The 24,505-nt window shown below is 42.1% G+C and overlaps 1 protein-coding gene across 1 annotated transcript in view; it reads left to right on the forward strand.

The window, feature by feature from the left end:
- LOC118804798 (fibronectin type III domain-containing protein 3B-like) overlaps positions 1-24,505 on the forward strand; it is a 188,685-nt gene that overhangs the window by 25,700 nt on the left and 138,480 nt on the right. Inside the window, exons 2-3 of the mRNA XM_036565449.1 lie at positions 18,567-18,708; positions 22,360-22,435. Coding sequence (XP_036421342.1) covers positions 18,595-18,708; positions 22,360-22,435 — 190 coding nt within the window. The 5' untranslated portion in view covers positions 18,567-18,594. The remainder of the gene's footprint in view (positions 1-18,566; positions 18,709-22,359; positions 22,436-24,505) is intronic.

Raw genomic sequence — 24,505 nt, forward strand, 5'->3', positions numbered from 1 at the left:
TGACTGATGTCTGGTGCAAGCCGGCATTCTGGCAGCTCAGAATGTGCTTGTGGAAAATTTTCCTGCTTTATAGGCGCAGAGGAATTTTCTCCTGCTTGTGCGTGTGTGGCTGGTGGAATGTCTGAGCATCCTTTAGTGACTGTGTTACAAACAAAAAGCCTCACCGCTGTTTTTGTATTTATTATTTATTCAGTTTATTTCTCTGGCAAAAGTGAATTGGTTTGGAATATTGGATACTATCCTCAGTGGTAGTAAAGGGAAAATCGTCTCTGTTACCCTCTTAGAAAAGATGGTTCTTCAAGAGTTCTTTAAAGACAATGGTTCTATACAGAACCCTGAAAACTCAAAGAAAAGTTTGCATGGTGAAATGGTTCTCTGCATGGTGGAATCGCTCTTCAGATTGATAGAGAATGTGTGGTATATGGTTCTGTATAGAACCTTTTTGAAAAGGGTTCTATATGGCACCAAAAAAGGTTCTGCTATTGTTATGATGTGAAGCTTGCAACAATAGAAGAACTCTTTTTGGTGCTATACAGAACCCTTTTTAAAGAGATATACAGAACCTTATACAGAACATTCTCCATCAGTCTGAAGAACAATTTCTCCATGCAGGGAATGTGTTGTATATGGTTTTAAACAGAACCTTTTTGATAAGGGTTCTATATAGCACCACAAAGGATTCTGCTCTTGTTGTAAGCTTGACATTATACCAATAGTAGAACCTTTTTGTGGTGCTATATAGAACCCTTTTCAAAAAGGTTCTATACAGAACCCTATACAACACATTCTCCATCAATCTGAAGAACCATTTCACCATGCAGAGAATGTGTTGTATATGGTTCTGTACAGAACCTTTTTAAAAAGAGTTCTATATGGCACCAAAAAGGGGTTCTTCTTTTATTGCAAGCTTGACATCATAACAACAGCAGAACCCTTTTGTGGTGCTATATAGAACCCTTTTCAAAAAGGTTATACACAGAACCCTATACAACACATTCTCCATCAATCTGAAGAACCATTTCGCCACACAGAGAATGTGTTGTATATGATTCAGTGTTGTCTTTTTGAAAAGGTTCCTATTTAGCACCGAAAAGAGTTCCTCTGTTGTTGCTTGACATCATAACAATGTCAGAACCTTTTTTTGGTGCTGTACTGAATAAGGCCGATAGTTGGCCAGTAGTTGGTCTTCAGCTGGGTTTGAGACCGTCTGTCCACTCGGCCGGAGCGTGAGGGAACTCCTCCACCACCCACACCTTCTCACCGTCTGGTGAGTCTCCACTGTGTGTTCAGGGATGATTTGTGGCTGATAGCAGCGGTTTGAGTGCGGAGGACGGAGGGCTTTGGGTTGCATTCCTGAATCTGCATGCAATTATATCTTAATCTAAATCGCGATCTAATATCTAAATATATCTGCAGGCCTCAGGGACGTCCAGGCCTTCAGAGAAGCCTAATGGGTTTGTAAATGTGGTTCATTTTTATCTAATAGAATCATCATGTTTGTTGTATTTAAACTTCTAGTAATACTCGTATTTCACCGTTACCCCTTGGTCAGAGCAAAAGGGGGAAAAATGGAAAATCGTCCAATCAGGATAGTTTTCTCTGTGGTATCTAGGCAGATACAGCTGAGCTGCTCTCCCCATTAGTTAGAACTTCAGGAGCTGGACTGAAGGCCTTACACGTTAAATTCGCTTCTAACATAAATAGGATGTTACACAGGAATTAACCAATCACGCTCTGATTTACAATGCAGACCAAAAAACATCTGGAGGTTCTAGATAACTCACTGTGAATATGAGTCGTGGTCTAAGCAGTGTTAGTTGTTAGGAATGGAAAACAGCGGCGGCATTTTCTTGTGTTTTGACATTTATGGCCTGAGCTGAAGTCCTCGCTCTGAGAGTCTTACTGTTCACCACTGGATATAAGTAATGTATGTAATATATAACAGTATGTGTGTAATATGTGTATTAAATTAGCAATGCTCAACCTACTTCAAGACATTTTTATTTACTTTTATTAACTTACATCAGTTGTTTTATTCATTTATTCTTATTAATAATCCACTTGATTTTCTGTTATGTAAATCTTATTTGTCTCCTAAAGTCTCCTACAGTTTTTATAATAATTTATGGTCTTATTTAGTTTTCATTGCTACTCCCTAAATGTTTTCTTTACACTTCAGTCCTTTGTTGTTTTCGTATAATACTCGGCTACATTGTACATGAAGGTCACCCTCAACGTGTCAGTTTAAATAATGATTGATTGATTGATTGATTGATTGATTGACGCAGAATGATCTGCCAGTTCGGTATAATTTTAAAGTAATCTCTAATGTTAATAATAATATTAGATACATTGGCTGCGTATAAGGTACATACACGCGTAGCACGCAGCTCTCCTCAGTTTGAGAGCTAGTAGAATAGCCTGCAGGTAGACGTGAGCTGGACTTTAGCTTTGAGTGCATTTAGGCTGTTTTCACACTTGTCCCGAAAACTTGAGTCCGCCCTCAGGACCGATTCTGAGCTCGTTTGGGGGAGAGACTCATTATCGCTGGTTTGCTTTTACACACATGAATTCTGTCCGAGCGCTTAATAATCTGATAACTGCAGAAAATCAGATTGTGTCAGAAACTGGTTCAGCGTGTTTACACTTAATCTGATAACTGCAGAAAATCAGATCGTGTCCGTAACTGGTTCAGTGTGTTTATACTTAATAATCTGATAACTGCAGAAAATCAGACTGTGTCAGTAACCGGTTCAGCGTGTTTACACTAATAATCTGATAACTGCAGAAAATCAGACTGTGTCAGTAACTGGTTCATCGTGTTTACACTTAATAATCTGATAACTGCAGAAAATCAGATTGTGTCAGTAACCGGTTCAGCGTGTTTACACTAATAATCTGATAACTGCAGAAAATCAGACTGTGTCAGTAACCGGTTCAGCGTGTTTACACTAATAATCTGATAACTGCAGAAAATCAGACTGTGTCAGTAACCGGTTCAGCGTGTTTACACTAATAATCTGACAACTGCAGAAAATCAGATTGTGTCAGTAACTGGTTCAGTGTGTGTTCATGCTCTTGGGTAATCAGATAATTGGGAAACTCCAGGTCTACATGAGTCAGACAGTAATCAGATTTCTGCTTTACAACCAGCCAATAAACTCACAAAATAACATGTGATATAAACTCAAACGTCATGCTACCACTCTTTTGTTAAACATCGTGCGGATGCTGTGTTAAACGCTGCTCGCTGTTCCCGGGACGCCGTTTTCACACATGCTCAGACTGAGACAAACGAAAGAAATCAGAGTGAGAGTTTACAGCACTGAGCTCAGATCCAGCCTCTATAGCAGGTTTCTTAATCAGAGTGTGTGTTTACACGACCACTTAACAATCAGACAAGTGCAGAAATCTGATAATGATCGGATTATTAAGTGCATGTAAACACACTTGTTGCATTTTAGCATCGGCTAAAATGGTAAAGAAGCTGGAATTGACCATAAAAACTGATGACCGGTGCACCTCTAATAGAGAATGTGTCTGTTTTCAGTGGAAGAAAGTGATGTTAGCATTATAACAAATAAATAAACAGTATAATCAGTATAACAGTGTAAGAATTACCTATTTAAAAAGCACAATTTCAAACATTCACTCTCAGAAATAAAGGTACTAAACTGTCACTGGTCAGTCCCCCTCTTGTCACTGGGTCCATCTCAGTACCTTTAGTCAGGGAACATAACTGAACCATAATCCACTGAAATGATATGTTCTAAGCTGTACTGACTCCACACACCCCGTCTCGTCTCCAGGCTTTTATTTTACTGTTCTGTTTAAAACATTCGGTTATGAAAAGGTACAAATACGAACTTTTCACCTGGAGAAACTTATTTAAGGTTCACAATCAGACCTTAAAACCGCTGTTGGAGCTTTGAGGGAACATTTACACTGTTTGTACCTCGATGAACGAAAAACGTACCTGAACAGAACCTTTATTAATAACAGTGTAGGAGGCCTTTAGAGTTGTGTCTTTGTGTGCTTTGGTGAGATTGTGCTTGATATGGTCATGCTAAGAGTGAGTGAGTGAGTGAGTGAGTGAGTGAGTGAGTGAGTGAGTGAGTGAGTGAGTGAGTGAGTGAGTGAGTGAGTGAGTGAGTGAGTGAGTGAGTGAGTGAGTGAGTGAGTGAGTGAGTGAGAGGGGTAAATGGAGCAGATCAGAGCTGCAGCGCTGTCAGTTCCTCTGTATATACGACTTGTTATTACTCCAATTACAGGGAGCAGAGATGACTGTTTTCCCTACAGCATCGCCGCTTGTCTTTTTTTGAGCCAAACTATCGCTTTAAGGAAATATTTCATTTTGATAATGCTGATGGAGTCGTGTTAGCTGTGGGCGCTGCACATTAGAGTGAGCTATTCCTCTCTAAAGAGAGGAGGAGGACACAGTAGGTGCATTTAGGTGCTCAGGTATCTCTCTCTCTCTCTCTCTCTCTCTCTCGCTCTCTGTCTCTCTCTCTCTCTCTCTCTGTCTCTCTCGCTCTCTCTGTCTCTCTCTCTCTCTCTCTCTCTGTCTCTCTCTCTCTCTCTCTCTCTCTCTCTCTCTCTCTAGCTCTCTCTAGCTCTCTCTCCAGGTACATTATGCAGGCATGCAGTGCCGCACGCCCTGCTCGCTCTGAACCCGGTGAACTCGGGCTGAATTCACTCCGGATAAATGCACCCATTTACCTCCACCCACCACACAGAAACCTGATTAACCATATCTCTCTCTCTCTCTCTCACTCACTTTCTCTCCCTTTTCTATTTTCTGTCCTTCCTCTCTCCCTCTCCCTTTCTCTCTCTCTTTTTTGCCTTTTCTTCATTCTGTCTCTCTTGTACTGTCTCTCCTTTCTCCTTCTTCTCTCTCTTTCTTTTTTCTCTTTTTCCTTTCTGTCTCTCCCTTTTCTCTCTCTTTTTCTGCTTCTCTCGTTCCTCTCTTTCTTTCTTTCTCCTTTTGTCCCTCTCTGTCTGTCTCTTTCTCTGTCTGTCTGTCTGTCTGTCTGTCTGTCTCTCTCTCTCTCTCTCTCTCTCTCTCTCTCTCTCTTGAACTATTCCTGTGTTTGCTCTGTGTAAAGTTAACTGAAGCTCCCCCACCCCCCTGTATAAAGGTGTGTTCTCTGTGTGTGTGTGTGTGTGTGTGTGTGTGTGTGTGTGTGTGTGTGTGTGTGTGTGTGTGTGTCAGTTTCCCACCGTGCTGTGGTCTGCTCTGCCCACTGAGGCTGTAAGGCAACACCTGGTCAGGTAACGTGACCCAGTGCAGTGAGTGCGCTGTTATTAGACACAGCGGCCGTCTCAGCAGCTTTCAGTCACTCACATAGTTTTACATTCTGGAGATAAAACGATACAGAATATCACATTATATCAAACTGAGTCACAGCGTATCGCATCATACAGCAAAGTATTGTATCATGTTGTATCAAATTATTTCACGGTGTATCGCGTTGAACTGAAGCGTATAGAATTATATTGCAACGGTGTGGCATTGTGTTATATTGATTGAATTGTATAGCAGAGTATTGAATTGAACTGGATTGGATTGCATAGCAGCGTTTTGATATGAATTGAATTGTATAGCAGTGCTTGGAATTGAATTGGATTGTATAGCAGTGCATTGGATTGGATTGGATTGTATAGCAGCGTATTAAATAGAATTGAATTGGATTGTACAGCAGTGCATTGAATTAGATTGGATTGTGTAGCAGCATATTGGATTGGATTGTGTAGCAGCATATTGAATTGGATTGGATTGTGTAGCAGCATATTGAATTGGATTGGATTGTGTAGCAGCGTATTGGATTGGATTGTATAGCAGTATATTGTATTGAATTGGATTGTGTAGCAGCATATTGAATTGGATTGGATTGTGTAGCAGCATATTGAATTGGATTGGATTGTATAGCAGAGTATTGAATTGGATTGGATTGTGTAGCAGTGCATTGGATTGGATTGGATTGTGTAGCAGCGTATTGAATTGGATTGGATTGTGTAGCAGCGTATTGAATTGGATTGGACTGTGTAGCAGCGAATTGAATTGGATTGGACTGTGTAGCAGCGAATTGAATTGGATTGGATTGTGTAGCAGCGTATTGAATTGGATTGGATTGTGTAGCAGCGTATTGTATTGAATTGGATTGGATTGTGTAGCAGCTGTATAGAAGCTGTGTCATAGAAGCTGCATTTGGACATTATAGTGCACGTCTGTATGAGTGAAATGACTGAGCTGAGTTGTTCTTTATAGAGAAAAGAGAAATCTAGCTCTGTGTGACATCCTGACTCTGAGGTTTGAGATTTTGGTGCGTTATGAAGCAAATTGTTTTGTGGACGTGTTTGTTGTGGCAAAACGTGCAACATCAGCATAATCCTCCTCATATAGCTGTATAATGTTTACAGTTCTGTTTGTATCTTCCCACTGGAGGCCGTATCTCAGTGGTAGCTTTTGGCTATCACTGTTATGATGTCTTGCGTGTGCAGAAGAAACGTTGTGCTGAAGAAAAGCTGTAGTCGGCCCTGGTGAGGACGAAGTGTCTGTTGCGACGTCAGCTTTGACCTCAGGCTTAAACACCTCACACAGAGCCGGAGTCAGTGTGACCTGGAAAAAGGTAAGCTGACACTAGAAAAGATGCGGTTGCCAAGGGAGATGGCTGTTGCCATGGTGTTGTTCCTCAGCTCTGGGAAAATGTCGATCGTCCCCATGGCGGTCTGGCAGGATGTATATGGATTTGTGTGCGAGGGTGAGGGGGTGTGTGTGTGTGTGTGTGTTATGCCATGGGAAATTCCTGATACATCTCAGATGTCACACAATATATACACACTAATATTACACCTTTATGAGGAAACAGTGCAGCGTCTGTCTCAGCATTTACTTATCTATATTATTTATCTTTATTATTTATTAGCACCTTGAGATTTTCAACTGAATGGAAGGTGAATTATAAATAAAATGCATTATTATTATTTATTATTATTGTCACTCTGCTGTATCCGATGCTGACCTGTCAGGTTTTATTCAGGCCTTTGGGTGAAGATGTGCCGGTTTGGGTCAGTTTTGGACAGAATTCTTTTATACTCTGGTCAGTTTCGGACCCCAAACATGATAATATAGTTAAGGTCGGGTTGAATATGGAAAATTCTTGGCTGTATTCAGGGTTGGACCGAAGTTCCATGCCTGATCAGAGCTTTAATCAGAATTTCGTAGAGCAGAACCAGAGCAGTTTCCACAAAAGGAAGCATTAGATAACAACTTGTCATCAACTGGACCCACAAAATTCATCTGTAATTTTGACTCTTTATACAGTTTCTCTTGATCTCTTTCTCTATCTCAGCTGATTCAGTCTGGTTCTCTGGTCTACTCTTCCGTGGCTGGAGCCGTCTGAAACCAATCTGCAAACCGCAGAGGACCAACAGCATCATTTCTCCGCTCTGCACGGCCAAACGCAAAGCCGCTACATGCTGAGTCTCTGAATATCTCCTCTGCTTCTGTCCACATTAAATTATAGCGTCTCTTTCCCAACAAGTGGAGTGTTTTTCAGTGTCCACTTACAGTCAGCACTGCCCCTCATCACCACTTCTGATGCTGCAGATATTTATCAAGTTTAAAAGAGTAGTTTGACTAAAGGGAATTTAGATGACCGTTTAAGGTGGAATGGAAGCCGGTGAGTAGGAAGCCGACTTCAGCTTCTTGTCCCTTCTTGGTTTGTGACACTGTGTGACAGCTTTAATCAGGCCCGAAATTTTGGTCTGAACCCGAGTACAGCCTGAGAATTTTCTGTCCGAGTCTGACCAGACATTTTGAGTCTGACTCCAACCCAACAGGAGCCGCATCATCATGTTTTGAGTTCTAAATTGACCCGAGTAGCACAAAATTTTTTCTTAAACTGACCCGAACTGGCCCATCGTCACCCAAAGAGCAGAATAAAACCTGACGGGACTGTACCAGTTAACGTGTGGTGACAGTAAGAGCCACCATTATAGAAAGGACAACTCAAATAAAAACCATAATACACAATAATAAAGTAATCAGTTGTTACAAATTAAAATCTGTCCAGATTTATTCGTCAAATATGCTTTTGAACTGCATCTCAGACGTTTTTAGTCTGTATAAACTGTCCTTACTGTGCTGTTCTCACACTGCGGTGCTGATACAGCGAGATGTTCACCTGTTTAATACTAAAACTCGAATTATGTACGTACACATGTTGAACGTATAACAGGAATATTTTGTGTTCTAGCTACACTGACCTGTACTGTCCTGAGTGGATTCACTGTTTTTGTCCTGTTTTCTCTTTTGAGCATAGGCCTTGCAAATGGAGTCAGAGTCCATTAAACATGTAAATACAAATGCAAAAATCTGAATTTGGGTGTTATTATGCTGAATCTGTATCACACCACCTGAAACTGAATTCTGAAACTGAATTTTAAGGTGTGTGAGAGAGCAGTATAAAATCTGAAACTGAATTTTAAGGTGTGTAAGAGAGCAGTATAAAATCTGAAACTGAATTTTAAGGTGTTTAAGAGAGCAGTATAAAATCTGAAACTGAATCCTGCGGTTGATGTGCAGTTGAACGTCCGAAACTATGAAACTCTGAAAAAGCTTTGAGTTGTACTATTAATTTACATTTTCAGATTCACTTTCAAAATAAAATGTCTTGCAGGAAAAAGCTGTCAAACTCCGAACTGTTACTGACTGTAGCCCGTCTGTTGCTGCTGTTTATCACCCCCCGTCAAGTATCCATCAGTGGAAAGGGACCACCACAGGACCAACAGTGAGCAGATGTTATGTGGGTGATAGTAGTAGTAATAACAATAATGTAACAGTTTAACAGTAGTGCAATATGAGTGTATTGGTAGTGTAACTGTAGTGCAATAGTAGTGTAACTGTAGTATAATAGTATTGTAACAGTAGTGCAATAGTGTAACAGTAGTGCAATAGGAATATAACAGTAGTGCAATAGGAATATAACAGTAGTGCAATAGGAGTATAATACCAGTGTAACAGTAGTGCATTAATAGTGTATTAGTAGTGTAACAGTAGTGTAGTAGTAGTGTAACAGTAGTGTAACAGTGATGTAATAGGGCAGCAGTAGCGCAATAGCAGTGTAACTGTAGTAGTGGGAGTGTATCAGGCACATCAGCGTTGCTGGGGTTGATAGTCTCTAGAAACCTGTGCAGAATACATTCTTGCTATGTTTTTCACTTATGTCTGGCGTTAAACCTCACTTTACCAGCTGCTCTGCACCACTGCTGTTATAAACATGTAATAAAGCCTGATAACCTGACGCTAAACAGATTGAGTGTTCGACTGCTTTTGCCTACAAGACACCGGATGTTATTTTGAAAGTAAATCTTTTTTACAAACTGAATTTTCTATGTTAAATTTAACAAAATCAGTTCAGGTTTTATGCTGCTCTCTTACAAACAGTTCAGAGTTCAGACAGATATTTCCAGCTCTGCTGTGTGACCCGCTGTTCTCTATAAACATGGACTACATTTAGTCTGTCCTTTTGTCTGTTTTTGTCTGTACTAAGTGGTGGAGTAAATTCTCCCATCACACAGCCTCATAGCTCCAGTTATGGGTGGGTGATGCGGTGATATGTTATTGTTATCGTGATAAATTCTGTCTGAGTGTTTATGATGGATACAGTCAGCAATTCTACAACACTGAACAGCTGCATGGATCAGCTATAGAGCCTGTAAACAACAACAGCACAGTAGCTGTTCAAACCACATAGTAATAAGTAACTGACCTCCTACAACAGTATAAAATCACTTGTACTCAGTTTTCCAGCCTTTTTTTAAATGTAGCTCTGCTGAAAAAATGAAATATGATATGTATGTTGTGTATCACAGTGATGTACCGCCTGCTCTGGTCTCCAGTGCTAAAACTGAAAAAAGCAGACTTTGTGCTGCAGGTCAGGTGGGTTTGTGCCCAGTCTGTGATTAAGCAGCGCTAATAAGCAGACATCAGACAGTCCTGACAACTTCAGCTGTCTGCAACCAGCCGAGCGCATACCTACAGAGACAGCTCATCCCTCTCTCTCTGTCGGTCTGTCTCTCTCTGTCTGTCTGTCTCTCCCTCTGTCTCTCCTTTTCCTCCTCTGTGCTCCAGTGTGCTGGCTGTGAGCTTGTTTTCTGCAGTCGGCCAGTAACAGTTCAGTTATAATAATATAGTGCAGTACTAGTGCAGTGTTTATGCAGTCTCTAGTGCTGTGGTTGTGCAGTGAAAACAGTGACTGTCCTTGATAGTGCAGTGATGGTGAAGTGAGTGAAGTAACAGTCTGTGATAAAACCATGATAGTGCAGTAAGAGGAAATAACAGTCCGTGATACTGCAGTGAGAGTGAAATGACAGTCCATGATTGTGCAGTGAGTGAAATATCAGTCCATGATAAAATCATGATAGTGCAGTGAGTGAAATATCAGTCCATGATAAAATCATGATAGTGCAGTGAGTGAAATGGCAGTGCACGATAAAAGCATGATAGTGCAGTGAAAGTGAGATGGCAGTCAGTGATTGTGCAGTGATTGTGCAGTAAGTGAAATAACAGTCCATAATAGTGAAGTGAGAGTGAAGTGACAGTCGATGATGTGCCGTAATTGTGCCATAAATGATGGAAGTATGCTTGCACCAGGTTATGGTGGTAATGTGCCCACCACTGCGGTCAGCATGTTGCCATCACAGTGTTATATCAGTCCATGATAAAACCATGATAATGCAGTGAGAGTGAAATGGCAGTCCGTGATTGTGCAGTGAGTGAAATGACAGTCCATGGTAGTGCAGTGATGGTGCAGTAAGTGAAATAACAGTCCATAATAGTGCAGTGAGAGTGAAATGACAGTTGATGATAGTGTCGTAATTGTGCCATAAATGATGGAAGTATGCATGCACCAGGTTATGGTGGTGATGTGCCCACCACTGCGGTCAGCGTGTTGCCATCACAGCATTTCAGTGGTCACTGCAGTGTAAGCTGGATGCATCTGCAGTTTTTCGTTTAACAGTGAAGTTTTGTATGTATGCTAATTTAGCTATTTTAGGCCATTATCTAGTAATTATGAACCACCACATGAGCCGCCAGCGGAACCTTAACGTAGCGTAAGGGTTGATGTCACTAAACTATCACTTTAATGTGCTCAGATGTCTGTCGGAGCTGCAGACTCTGAGCACTGACTCGCTCTGTGTCTGCATTCCTGCCGCCGTGCTCGAATCCTCACAGCCCTCGAATTCCCCGAGAGTCAGCAGCGACTGAGTGAACAGAAAAACTCTCCTTTATCTGAGTGGGGGGGTCTGAATATCTGCTCCTTCAGTCTTCATCTGATTTTCTCCCTTTCTTTTCTTCTCTGTGCCAGCTGTGCCCACACTGACTTACAGCCATGTGGCAGGAAACGCTGTGTGGATAAGCGAGGGAGAGAGAGGGAGGGGAGAAGAAAGAAAGCAAGTGAGAGAGAGAGACAGACAGGACTGATAAAGAGGGAGAGAAGAAAGGAATGATGAGAGAAAGGGGAACGAGACTGAAAAAGAAGGAGAGACAGATAGAGGGAGTAAAAAGCAAGAGTGAGAAAAGGAAAAAAGATAGAGGAGACAGAGAGGAATGAGAGATGAAATAAAGGGGAGAGAGAAATGAATGAATGAGAGATAGAGAGAAAACGTGTCTGAGAGAGAGAGAGAGAGAGAGAAATAGAGAGCGAGAGTGAAAAGGAATGAGAGAGGGAGAGAGAGAAAGAGAGAGAAAAAAGGAAAAGGTGAGAAAAGGATAGAGAGACAGGGGAAGAGTGAGAAAAGGAGAGATGGGGAGGGAGAGAGAGAGTGGTTGAGCTCCGGAGGTTTTAATTAGCTGGTGTAATATTTATGTGTAAATAAAAGAGTGAGCTGAATATTTACTCAGTCTGACAGATCGCTGACCTTTGACCTCTGACCATCCCATACACACCGCAGGCCGCAGGGTCAGCGCTCTCTGTTTTATTTATATATATATATATATATATATATATATATATATATATATATATATATAACTTATAGGTTTCTGGATCATTCTTTAGAAATTTTCAGAGTAATGTTCACTGTTTTAATAATAAAAACGATAGAATAAAAGTCCCTGTGCAGGTATGGTTGATCATAAAGCAGCTCCGACAGCTACACTGCTGTAGCTGAATGGTGGAGCTAAACTGTTGTAGCTGAATGGTGGAGCTAAACTGCTGTAGACTGAATGGTGGAGCTAAACTGCTGTAGCTGAATGGTGGAGCTAAACTGCTATAGACTGAATGGTGGAGCTAAACTGCTGTAGCTGAATGGTGGAGCTAAACTGTTGTAGCTGAATGGTGGAGCTAAACTGCTGTAGACTGAATGGTGGAGCTAAACTGCTGTAGCTGAATGGTGGAGCTAAACTGCTATAGACTGAATGGTGGAGCTAAACTGCTGTAGACTGAATGGTGGAGCTAAACTGCTGTAGCTGAATGGTGGAGCTAAACTGCTGTAGCTGAATGGTGGAGCTAAACTGCTGTAGACTGAATGGTGGAGCTAAACTGCTGTAGCTGAATGGTGGAGCTAAACTGCTGTAGACTGAATGGTGGAGCTAAACTGCTGTAGACTGAATGGTGGAGCTAAACTGCTGTAGCTGAATGGTGGAGCTAAACTGCTGTAGCTGAATGGTGGAGCTAAACTGCTGTAGACTGAATGGTGGAGCTAAACTGCTGTAGACTGAATGGTGGAGCTAAACTGCTGTAGACTGAATGGTGGAGCTAAACTGCTGTAGACTGAATGGTGGAGCTAAACTGCTGTAGACTGAATGGTGGAGCTAAACTGCTGTAGCTGAATGGTGGAGCTAAACTGCTGTAGACTGAATGGTGGAGCTAAACTGCTGTAGCTGAATGGTGGGAGCTAAACGCTGTAGCTGAATGGTGGAGCTAAACTGCTGTAGACTGAATGGTGGAGCTAAACTGCTGTAGACTGAATGGTGGAGCTAAACTGCTGTAGCTGAATGGTGGGAGCTAAACTGCTGTAGACTGAATGGTGGAGCTAAACTGCTGTAGACTGAATGGTGGAGCTAAACTGCTGTAGCTGAATGGTGGAGCTAAACTGCTGTAGACTGAATGGTGGAGCTAAACTGCTGTAGACTGAATGGTGGAGCTAAACTGCTGTAGCTGAATGGTGGAGCTAAACTGCTGTAGCTGAATGGTGGAGCTAAACTGCTGTAGACTGAATGGGTGGAGCTAAACTGCTGTAGCTGAATGGTGGAGCTAAACTGCTGTAGCTGAATGGTGGAGCTAAACCGCTGTAGACCGAATGGTGGAGCTAAACTGCTGTAGACTGAATGGTGGAGCTAAACTGCTGTAGACTCAGTGGATGGATATATGTCACATCCCAAAAACAGTGAATTGGAAACAGGCTGTTTTGCAGGTTAGTTTCATGTGTGGAGTTTATGGACTGTAAGTGAGAGAAGTTGATTTGGGCCCTTTAATATCGTGGTGATGATAATAGAGGAAACAGGCACTGAGCTTTTGAGAGGAAGTGTTTGCTCTGTGTTGCTCTGCTCTTCCAGCTCTCAGTGCAGCTCCACAGAGCTCAGCTCAGCCCTGCCGTGTTTGTAAGCACTGTAAACAGTGTGGGCGTGTCATTTACCCTGCCACTCAGAGTCCGAGAGGAAGCACAGCGGATGTGACTGGACTCCGGACAGAGTGTTTGGACCGGTCCGGTCCGAGTGCACGGCTCGTCCTGACAGCGGGAGCAGCTGTGCGCTGTGAGCCGTGTTGTGCAATAGCAGGTCACAGCTGGCCGTCAGCAGTCTGCCAGCAGGAAACAGGAAATTGAGGGTGTTGCATGACCGATATAATTTTATTCCTTTATTTTTCTCACACTGCAGAACTGAGGCAGGTCACTCACCACACAATGTTGAGTAGGGGAGAGTGTGAGTGTGTTCATTATCACTACAATACATATAAACACTTTCTGTAGTCTAAGACTATATACACACCTTTTGGTCCTGTAAGCCTAACTTTTGCACACCTTTCTGTCCTGTAAAGCTAACTTTTACACACCCTTTTGTCCTGTAAAGCTAACTTTTACACACCTTTTTGTCCTGTAAGGCTAACATTTATGCACCTTTTTGTCCTGTAAAGCTAACTTTTGCACACCTTTTTGTCCTGTAAGGCAAACCTTTGAACACCTTTTTGTCCTGTAAGGCTAACTTTTACACACCTTTTTGTCCTGTAAAGCTAACTTTTGCACACCTTTCTGTCCTGTAAGGCTAACTTTTACACACCTTTTTGTCCTGTAAGGCTAACATTTATGCACCTTTTTGTCCTGTAAAGCTAACTTTTGCACACCTTTTTGTCCTGTAAGGCAAACTTTTGAACACCTTTTTGTCCTGTAAGGCTAACTTTTACACACCTTTTTGTCCTGTAAGGCTAACTTTTACACACCTTTTTGTCCTGTAAGGCTAACTTTTGCACACCTTTTGGTCCTGTAAAGCTAACATGCACCTTTTTGTCCTGTAAAGCTAACCTTTACACACCTTTTTGTCCTGTAAGGCTAACTTTTACACACCTTTTTGTCCTGTAAAGCTAACCTTTACACACCTTTCTGTCCTGTAAGGCTAACATTTACGCACCTTTTTGTCCTGTAAAGCTAACCTCGGCACACTTTCTGTCCTGTAAGGCTAACTTTTTCCCCCTTTGTTACTTTTGCGTATCTTTTTGTGCTGTAAGACTAACCTTGGCTCATAAAACAATGTCCAGTATTTCAGTGAATGTAAAAACTAAAGTAAAAAAGTGTTTTAAGCTGTGTGGATATGTCACTATTCCACTTTTAACCCTGTAATATGAACACAACTGTAGCGTATTTAGTTTCCCTCCCAGCGGTCAGTTCGGGAGGGCCCTCCCCCCAAACATCCCTGCTGAACAATCCCCTGATTGTTGAGCCCAGATCCTCGCAGGAATTTTTCAATTTAACGTTTTTATCATCTTGTGAAATCGACACCTCTTTAATGAGACGCTGCTGTGGGACAGAAGAAACCTCAGCTCTTCCACAGCGTAAACAGAGCAGGAGAACAGACAGAGACTCTGCAGCAGACATGCTAACGCTAACACAGGGCTTGCCTCTATCCTAAACTTATTAAAGCAATAGTTCTGTGAAAAATCGAAATTTTAGTGGGGCATGATTGTTCTGTGGGTTTGCATAGGTTTGCAATGCACCCCCCCCCCGACCCCCCGACCCCCACACCGGCTCCCCTTCAGGTCTGTGAAAGTGTTGGAAAGCCCTGGCCAGAGACGTCGTAATGTGCCGGCTGTTTGTGGAGAAATTCCCCCCTCTCATTGTGGGGATCTGTGCAAGCGCAGTAGTCGGAACAACCTGAAGAACATGTTTTTATGTGTTATTGAGCCAAACATTACAAACTATTTATGAGGTATTTGTCAGAAATTTAAACAGTAATTTGACATGTAATTTGAGTATTTTGGTCTCTCCTCATTCAGAGAGAGATGATATTGGTCTTGTATGTCTAGAAATGACTGAAATGTTGCAAAGATGACCACCAAGTGAACAGACTTTCCTGTAAGGACTTTGCCCTGGTTTGCAACAATGGATTTTTAAAATCTAGTTTTAATGTTGTTAAACTCCCCTGATATGGCAGAATCAACACAGTCAGTGCAGACCGGTTTGTCAGTATAGCGGTGTGTACACTACACTAGTGATCGCAGATGAGGATCACACACCACACAGTCTTTTCCCTGGAGAAATCTGTGACAAAACACGCCTGATGACAACATCCCACTGATGGGAAAGTGTCTCATGCCGAACTGGAGCTTGAGCAACTTGCCGTCGTTGGTGCTTCTGCATCCATTTGTGCAGAAAAAGGAAAGGAATCTATTTGAATCATTTTCAGACTTGCTCTTCCCATAGCTCTACTGCCCCCCTCTGACTATAGGGTCTATACAGAACACGGGTGGCCATGTCCAGCATAGAGGAGACAACTGCCGTGAATATTCGCTCAGAAGCTCCAGAACCAAGCAGTGTGGTGGAGAGCAGCAGCCTCGGTCAACATTTGCGTGTTTGCTGTTGTTTTGGATGATCGCCGCTCGCTCTCTGAGAGTCTCGCACTGTTATTGGCTGCTGCTCATCACAGCTTCTGCTGCATGTCGCAGAGGAGCTCACATTACAAGATTCATCACTGAGAACTTCAAACACGATTGAAAACTGGGGTATGTTGATCTGTTTTGTGTTTGCTGTGGTTTCACGCCAGTGAATGTAAATCTCATGTTCACATTCTCAAAGCAAAGTACGTTTCACCAGATTTCGGTGCGCTGCGCCGTATCATCACAATAACAGCCCAAACCAGACTCGCCTGTGTATTCAGGATACACCGTCCCACGTTATTGACTTATACAGCCGCCTTACACTGTTTAAAAAGCTGACCAAATCGAGTGAATCAGGCAGCGTCTAAATGGTGCACGTGTGCAATAGAAAATGCCTCTGAATGCAGCATTAAGGTTGATTTCATCAAGAAGTCAGATCTGAGTTTGCATCATACAACAGTGCAGCAATCAGGACAAATCAATATACAGATTTCTGATCTTTTGATATTATTACTGAATTTAGTCTTTAATAGATGACTGAGACTGAGCATATATACATATATAAATATATAAGCACACACACGCACACACATACACACACACACACACACACACACACACACACACACACACACACCGATCAGGCATAACATTCTGACCACCTCCTTGTTTCTACGCTCATTGTCCATTTTATCAGCTCCACTTACTATATAGGTGCACTTTGTAGTTCTACAGTTACAGACTGTAGTCCATCTGTTTCTCTGATACTTTGTTAGCCCCCTTTTACCCTGTTCTTCAGTGGTCAGGACCCCCATGGACCCTCACAGAGCAGGTACTATTTGGGTGGTGGGTCATTCTCAGCACTGCAGTAACACTGACGTGGTGGTGGTTTGTTAGTGTGTGTTGTGCTGGTACGAGTGGATCAGACACAGCAGTGCTGCTGGAGTTTTTAAACACTGTGTCCACTCACTGTCCACTCTATTAGACACTCCTACCTTGTCAGTCCACCTTGTAGATGTAAAGTCAGAGACAATAGCTCATCTGCTGCTGCACAGTTTGTGTTGGTCATCCTCTAGTCCTTCATCAGTGGTCACAGGACGCTGCCCACAGGACGCTGTTGGCTGGATATTTTTGGTTGGTGGACTATTCTCAGTCCAGCAGTGACACTGAGGTGTTTAAAAACTCCAGCAGCACTGCTGTGTCTGATCCACTCAGACCAGCGCAACACACACTAACACATCACCACCACGTCAGTGTTACTGCAGTGCTGAGAATGATCCACCACCCAAATAGGACCTGCTCTGTGGGGGAGATGTTTGGTGGTGATTGGCTCAGATCTTAAAAATGGACTGGAAATTGGGGGCTAACATAAAAAATTTTTAGGCCATATCATTAAATCGTGTAGAGTGTATTTGGCTTAAGGTAAATAACTCATGTATTGACTTTTTCCCATGATTATAATGGGGCAAAACAACGTTTTCCTGGGGTCTGTGTCTTATTAAATTGTGTCTAGTGATGCCCCTGTCTCTGGGACGCAAGGCCGCTGCTGTATGTGTGGATTTTTTTCATTGCTCTCTGTGGTTTGGTGGTTTGGTGGTTCTTTGAAGGTCATTAATTACTGTGGGTTGGCTGTGCTTGCGCTGTGTGTGGCTGTCTGTCTGTCTGACTGCTAGAGGAGTGTGAGGCCATGACAGTGAGCGCAGTGCGTGAAGTGGTGATGGATTGATTTTGCTTTCTGTGACAGTACAAATTAATACGTACTGAAAAATCAGATGTTTGCCTTTTGCTGAAACCACGCAACCAGGCAGCCAATCATAGTGGAAGGGAAGGGGGAGGGGCTTGTGCTATAGACACGTCCACACCGCTGTCATGTAGAAGGTCTTCTGTTAAAGAGCTTTTATTTATCTGAGCCAAACTTAAGTGTGTAGAACAGAGTTAGAGCTCTGTAGAATTGAGGACATTTGAACTCTGTAAGATCAAATGCGATGCTGCCGACGCCGTGTTTGAACTTAAATAGCTTTACATCTGTTTGCCATATTCAAAATCCACTTTTTAACAAGAGAAGCTGAGCTTTCTGACAGTATACCATGTGCAGCGTTGCGTGTTGTATTTCCTGCTGATCTACAAAACATCTGCACAGTCATGTTTGCTGCCCACCAGTTAGATTACCGTGTATACAGATTGACGTTCAGCTGCCATTTCTTTCTACACATTTTTGTTGTTGTAGTTGTCATTATTGCTTGATAGCCACTCAGGATTAAATACAACATCCAGTAGATCCAATCAAAGCAAGCTTCTAACCAATCAACTGCCAGCTTCAGTTGGTGGTAGGCACACCTGGTGGCCAAACAGATTCCTCTAGACTGAATAGCGCCCCCTTTTGGAGCATCTTTAACCTGCAAACAATGAAGGAGTGGTTAGGTGAGGTGCTTTGGATCTAAAAACATTCTCTCTCGGTTTCTCTCTCTGCAGAAGGCCAGTCCAGTGTATTTCTCCATGAATGTACGTCACTATGATGATGACGGACCCGATGCCGCTGGAGTTGCCGCCGCCGTTGCTGAGCGGGGAGGTGGCCTTGATGCCGACCATGGTGAATGGAGACGCAGCACAGCAGGTGAGAAAGAGTGCATCTACATACATACATACATACATCATCTAAACCGCTTATCCTTCTGGGTCGCGGAAAGAGTGCATCTGTCTTTCTAAAGTAAAATCAATATTGGAGGGATGAAAAAGGATTGTAGGGGTCAATAAACGAGTGACTCTTGGAGTGAACTGCAGCTGTGTGCTTTGGCTTTTGGCAGTTTGATATCTGTAGTTAGTAAATGAATGGGTTTTAATGGGAGGATGGAGCCATGAATTCACTAATGATGTAGTGGCCCATAATTGACCGGCTACACTTATAATGCAACAGTGACTCATAAGTGGTAGATTGCACTGATGACATCACATTATATCCCATAAGTGGCAGATTGCACTGATGGCATCACATTATATCCCATAAGTGGCAGATTGCACTGATGACATCACATTATAGCCCGTAAATGAAAGGCTGCACTGATGACATCACAATGACTCACATGTAACCGGCTGAACTGCCACAAGTGACCAGCTTCACTAATGACCTCCGAGAGCCATAAACTGATAACATCGCAATGGCCTAAGAGGGACGGGCTGTAGTGATGACATCACAATTGCCCATAACAGCGAGCCTTCACCAATGACATCGCAGCGGCCCATAAGTGACGGGCTGCACTGATGACGTCACGTTGGCCATAACTGACGGGTTAGCACAGATGACATCGTATGGCCCATAATAAACAAGCCGCACTGATGACTTCATAATGACCCGTAAGAGACAGGCTGCACCGATGACATAGTAATAGCCCATTACATGGCATGATTGTAGCGATGGCATCACAATGACCCATAAGTGACAGGTTGCACTGATGACATCGTAATGGCCCATAAGGAGTAAACCGCACTGATGATTGATGACAGTGGCCCAAAAGGAAGATGCTCCACCAATGACGTCACAGTTGCTCACAATTAGCCCTTAGGTGACAGGTCGCACCAGTGACATGGCAAGGGCCCATAAGTGACAAGATATACCAATGACACTGCGGTGGCCTACAAGCGATAGGCTACTATGATGACATCATAGTGTCCTGAAAGCGACAGGCCGCACTGATGACCTTACAAAAGCATATAACGGGAAGGCTTCACTGTTGACGTTGCAATGGCCCACAAGTTTCCTGCAGATAGGAGAGGTTAAGTGTTGAGAAAACACTGTTCCACATACACAAACTTTGCTAGCCCGTATATCCGGCTGCGTAGCTGACCACCCTCTGACTAACAGGTGGTTGCCATAGTTACAGCAGGTGTGGTGTGAATGCGTGGGTGTTCTCTGAGTTTGTTGTGGGGGGGGTGGGTGGAGCAGGGTCAGGGAGAGGCTTTTTCCAGTTTCCTTATGAGCACAGTTGACTAAGTAGTTTGTTAGATTGACTCAGTAGTTTGTTGCGCTGTTACCATAGCAACGGCAGCAACGGTGGCATCAGAGCAGACTGAGCAGCAGCAGTGGCATCGTGAATGAACACCCTGTGTGTTTGGATGCACTGATGTTTATGAACACATCTGCCAATACTGGTAACCAGGCCTGTGTGATGGGGTTGTAATCGGATATCATCGATGATTGACAAGTAACCCAATAACAATGCTTAAGAGGTGATATTGGGCATGTTAGGAAACTGACAGAGGACTCTGGAGGCTAAATATGTTGGGAAATTGGGGTTCACAGTTCTTTAAGAAGAGTGGGCGTGTGTGCCCTGACGGTCAGTTTTTTTTTCTCTTCACGAAAGAGAGACAGTGCGAAACAGTGTGAGAGAGAGAAGTTTGTTAAGAAACTGCCAGTTAGTTTCCTGCTACAGACTCTAATGCTAGCTTTTAGTGATTTACCGTCTGTGAAAAAGTCACAGTGTTTTCCGTACAGCTGAAACGTCCTGGTGGTTTAGATAAGTTAGACATCCATAGATGAGTTTCAGAGTGATTTCGCTATGAAACATCTCATTTTGATTGTTGACAGTTGGGCTTTGCTTTGAAAATTACTCATTTAGAGCGGTGCAGTCCGAAGGTTCTCCAGCTGAGGGCACAATTAGCACACAAGTAACCATGAACCCACACCAGAAGGAGATCATGAACACAGATGTTTGCAGGAACAGCTATTAAAATGACAGGAGAAGTAGTTTTCAAAAGATGCTGGGTTAGTAAGTATTATATAATATTGTGTTATGTTATGTTATATATGTGATATTTTATTAAATAGAAGTCTAAGCTGCAGCAGACTCCATGTATTGGTTGGGGTATGTGTGCAATATAATCAGTAATAGTGATTTTTACCTAGAAATCACTGTGCTAATGGTTTTTAGATATTGTCCAGGCCTTGCAGTAACACAGCATCGCCTAAACAGTTTGCTTTACTGGAATACACACATTGCATACTGTCTGAAATCTAAACGTCTGTCCGATACTGCTAATTTTTATTTAGGCACATATCTGTCTGATATAATCATGCATCCCTATACAGTCGCATGCAGACGTTTGAACACCCCCCTGGGCAAATTCCATGTTTTTGATTTTTTGAGTGAAAATAAGTTGAACGTATTGGACAAAAAGCACAAAATATAAACTGTTTAAACTTTCTCATATTTATTTATAAACAAAATGATCAGCTGCTAAATATCTTATATTGAGAATAAAGCCAAAGGCCACGCCCACTTTCCCCACCTGTTGTGATGTCACTCATCAGCACTCAAACCTTTCAGGTGTTTAACCCTTGATATCCCAGGCTTATTACACACTAAGGCTTATTATACAGTAACTGTACAGACTTCAATACAAATTGGCTGAGCTACACTCCTAAAAAGGACGGTTCTTTAAAGGTTCTTTAGCACAGAAAATGGTTCTATGTAGAATTATGAACTCTCAGAAAACCCGTTGCATGATTAATGGGGTCTTTGCATCATGAAGTAGCTTTTCAGATTGATGGAGAATGTGCTGTATATGGGTTTATATAGCACCAAAAAGGGTTCTTCTATTGTTACGATATCAAGCCAGTAACAATAGGAGAACCCTTTTTGGTGCCACATAGAACCCTTTTCAAAAAGGTTCTAATATACAACCTTCCACAGTGCAACAATCTGAAGAACCATTTCACACTGCGAGGAACCCTTTAATCATGCAAGAGGTTCTTTAAGAGTTCAAGGTGCTATATAGAACCATTTTCTCTACTACAGAACCCTTAAAGAACCGGTTATTTTAAAGAGTGTACTAGGTTATAGACGTGTATAGGTAAGCTTTGGGCCTGCCGGTGGGCCGTGACCATTTAATGGGTTAAAACACCTTTGGATCAAAAAAGAGTTTCAATATGATCTTTTAACAACAGTTTGAATTCGAAAACTGTCACATCGTTATTCATAAACCTGGTCTTCATACCAAGAAGATACTCTGATGAAGATGAAGCTGAGTGTTGAAGATTAATATTCACAAAGCATCAGCACTGAGCTGATTAATGATAAACTAAACCTGTACAGGGAGTTTTATCACTGTATTGAAAAATCTTTAGTGAAACACTGCAAATCAGTCGTTACTCGTGAAGAGATTTAGTGAGATGTGGTGTAAGATGAAGATTTAAGGAGAACAGATGTGCCCTGAGCAGTGTGAAATCAGCGGCGCACACCTGGTCTGATGTGCTGTTTTTTCTCTCCAGGTCATCCTGGTGCAGGTGAACCCTGGAGAAACGTTCACCATTAGAGCTGAGGACGGCTCGCTGCAGTGCATCCAAGGTATTTCCTGCTTCACTCTGCTGTATTTGATCTGCAGGCCGAAACAATCGAAACACACATCGTATAAAAATAAGCATGTTGATCTGTACAAAGTTATTGTTCCAAACTTTTGACCTTTAGTGCAGCTCCTGCTGTTCTTAGTCAGACTGGTGCTGAGACTGGACATCAGTGGAAGCTCACTGTCTGAGCTGGACGTGGTCAGTCTGGATGATTGTACCTATTATTGGTCTGTTTTTGTGTTTATGGTTGTTGTTTGTGTTGTTCGCTGCTGCAGTTTGTTTTACATCTGCCGCCTAAATTATTCAGTATCTAATATGAATTATTCAGCAATTATTATCCACTACGGATTATACAGTATCCACTATGAATTATTCATTCACTATTAGTTATTACTATTAATTACTCAGCAATCTACTGTAAATTATTCAGTGCTTACTATAACTATTGAGTATCTACTATGATTTATTCAGCAACTATTATAAATTATTTAGTATCTACTATGATTTATTCAGCAACTATTATAAATTATTTAGTATCTACTATGATTTATTCATTATCCACTATGAATTATTACTATGAATCATTCAGTATTTACTATGAATTATTCAGCATGTACTATGAATTACTTAATATCTGCTGTGAATTATTGAGTATCTGCTATGAATTATTATCTGCTATGAATTATTCAGCATGTACTATGAATTATTGAGTATCTGCTATGATTTATTCAGTATCTACTATGAAACTAATGTGTAGGTACTGTGGTAATGAGAGTGAGGAGTCATGTGAACCCACATGCAGACCCTCAGAGTAGGAGGGTTTAAAGGTTAGACAGATGTGTGGAATGTTTTGATGACACACACATCTGTCTGTCTGTCTCTCTCTCTCTCTCTCTCTCTCTCTCTCTCTGAGGACCCTGGGGGTCCTGCAGCATGTGAGTGTGTGAGGGTAGGTCGGGGTGCGTTGGAGCAGAGCCTGCTGTTCCACATAGGGGTTCTGTGGGTCAATGCTGTGAAGATCAGGCTGAGAGAACGGCCTGCTGGGAGATGTGTGCTGAGCGGGGCAGTGTTAGTGTTTGCAAGAGCTCCTGTGTGAGGTGCTGTGAATAGCCAGTGCTACCATGTCAGTGTCACTGCTGTGCTGAGAATAGACCACCCAAATGATATCTGGACAACAGCGGCACAGTGGTCAGAAAATGACCAGTGATGAGTGGAGGCAATAAACTGTACATGAACAGATGATCTACAGTCTGCAAATGTGCACCTACATAGTGAAGCTACAAGGGAGGTGTTTCTAATAAAGTTGCCAGTGAGTGGAAGCACAAGGTAGGTGTTTCTAATAAAGTGTCCTGTTAGTGGAACACAAGGCAGGTGTTTCCAATAAAATGGCATTATGTCATTTAATAGTGATGCACAGCGATATTGCCAGTGTTTAAATGATTGTGAATATGTTCGATTGTGTTTACTTGCCTGCAGTCTGAACTCTAGCTGAGCATGTTCTCCTCTTCTAGATCAGTGTGTGATTCTCGTTTTTAGGAAGGAAGTGGTCTGCGTGACCTATTTTGTTGTGGTTTTGTAGGGAAGTGAATTGTATGAATGAGTTCACTGTAGTGTTGTGTGCTTTACTGGAATATTGGACTTTGTTGAAACTGTATGTCAAAGTAGGTTTGTTAGAGAAATATACACAGGATCACAGGGCTGGATTGCAGTTGCATGAATTCTTTCACCCAGTTCAGACTGAAGGTATTTTATTTAACCGGTTTCATGCTAATATGAATTATTCAGCAGTTATTATCCACTATGAATTATTCAGTTTCCGCTATTAATTATTACCATTATTTATTCAGTATCCGCTATGAATTATTACTATGAATCATTTAGGATCCACTGTGAATTATTACTATGAGTTATTCCATATCTACTATGATTTATTCAGTATCCACTATGAATTATTACTATGAATTATTCTACTTTGAATTATTAAATTAATAAAGTGGCCAAATTAGTAAAGTTAGTAGAACCACAAGGTAGGTGTTTCTCATAAAGTGGCCAGTCAGTGGAAACACAAGGT

This window comes from Colossoma macropomum, unplaced genomic scaffold (genome assembly GCF_904425465.1).
Source record: "Colossoma macropomum unplaced genomic scaffold, Colossoma_macropomum, whole genome shotgun sequence".
In the NCBI taxonomy this organism is placed as follows: Eukaryota; Metazoa; Chordata; class Actinopteri; order Characiformes; family Serrasalmidae; genus Colossoma; species Colossoma macropomum.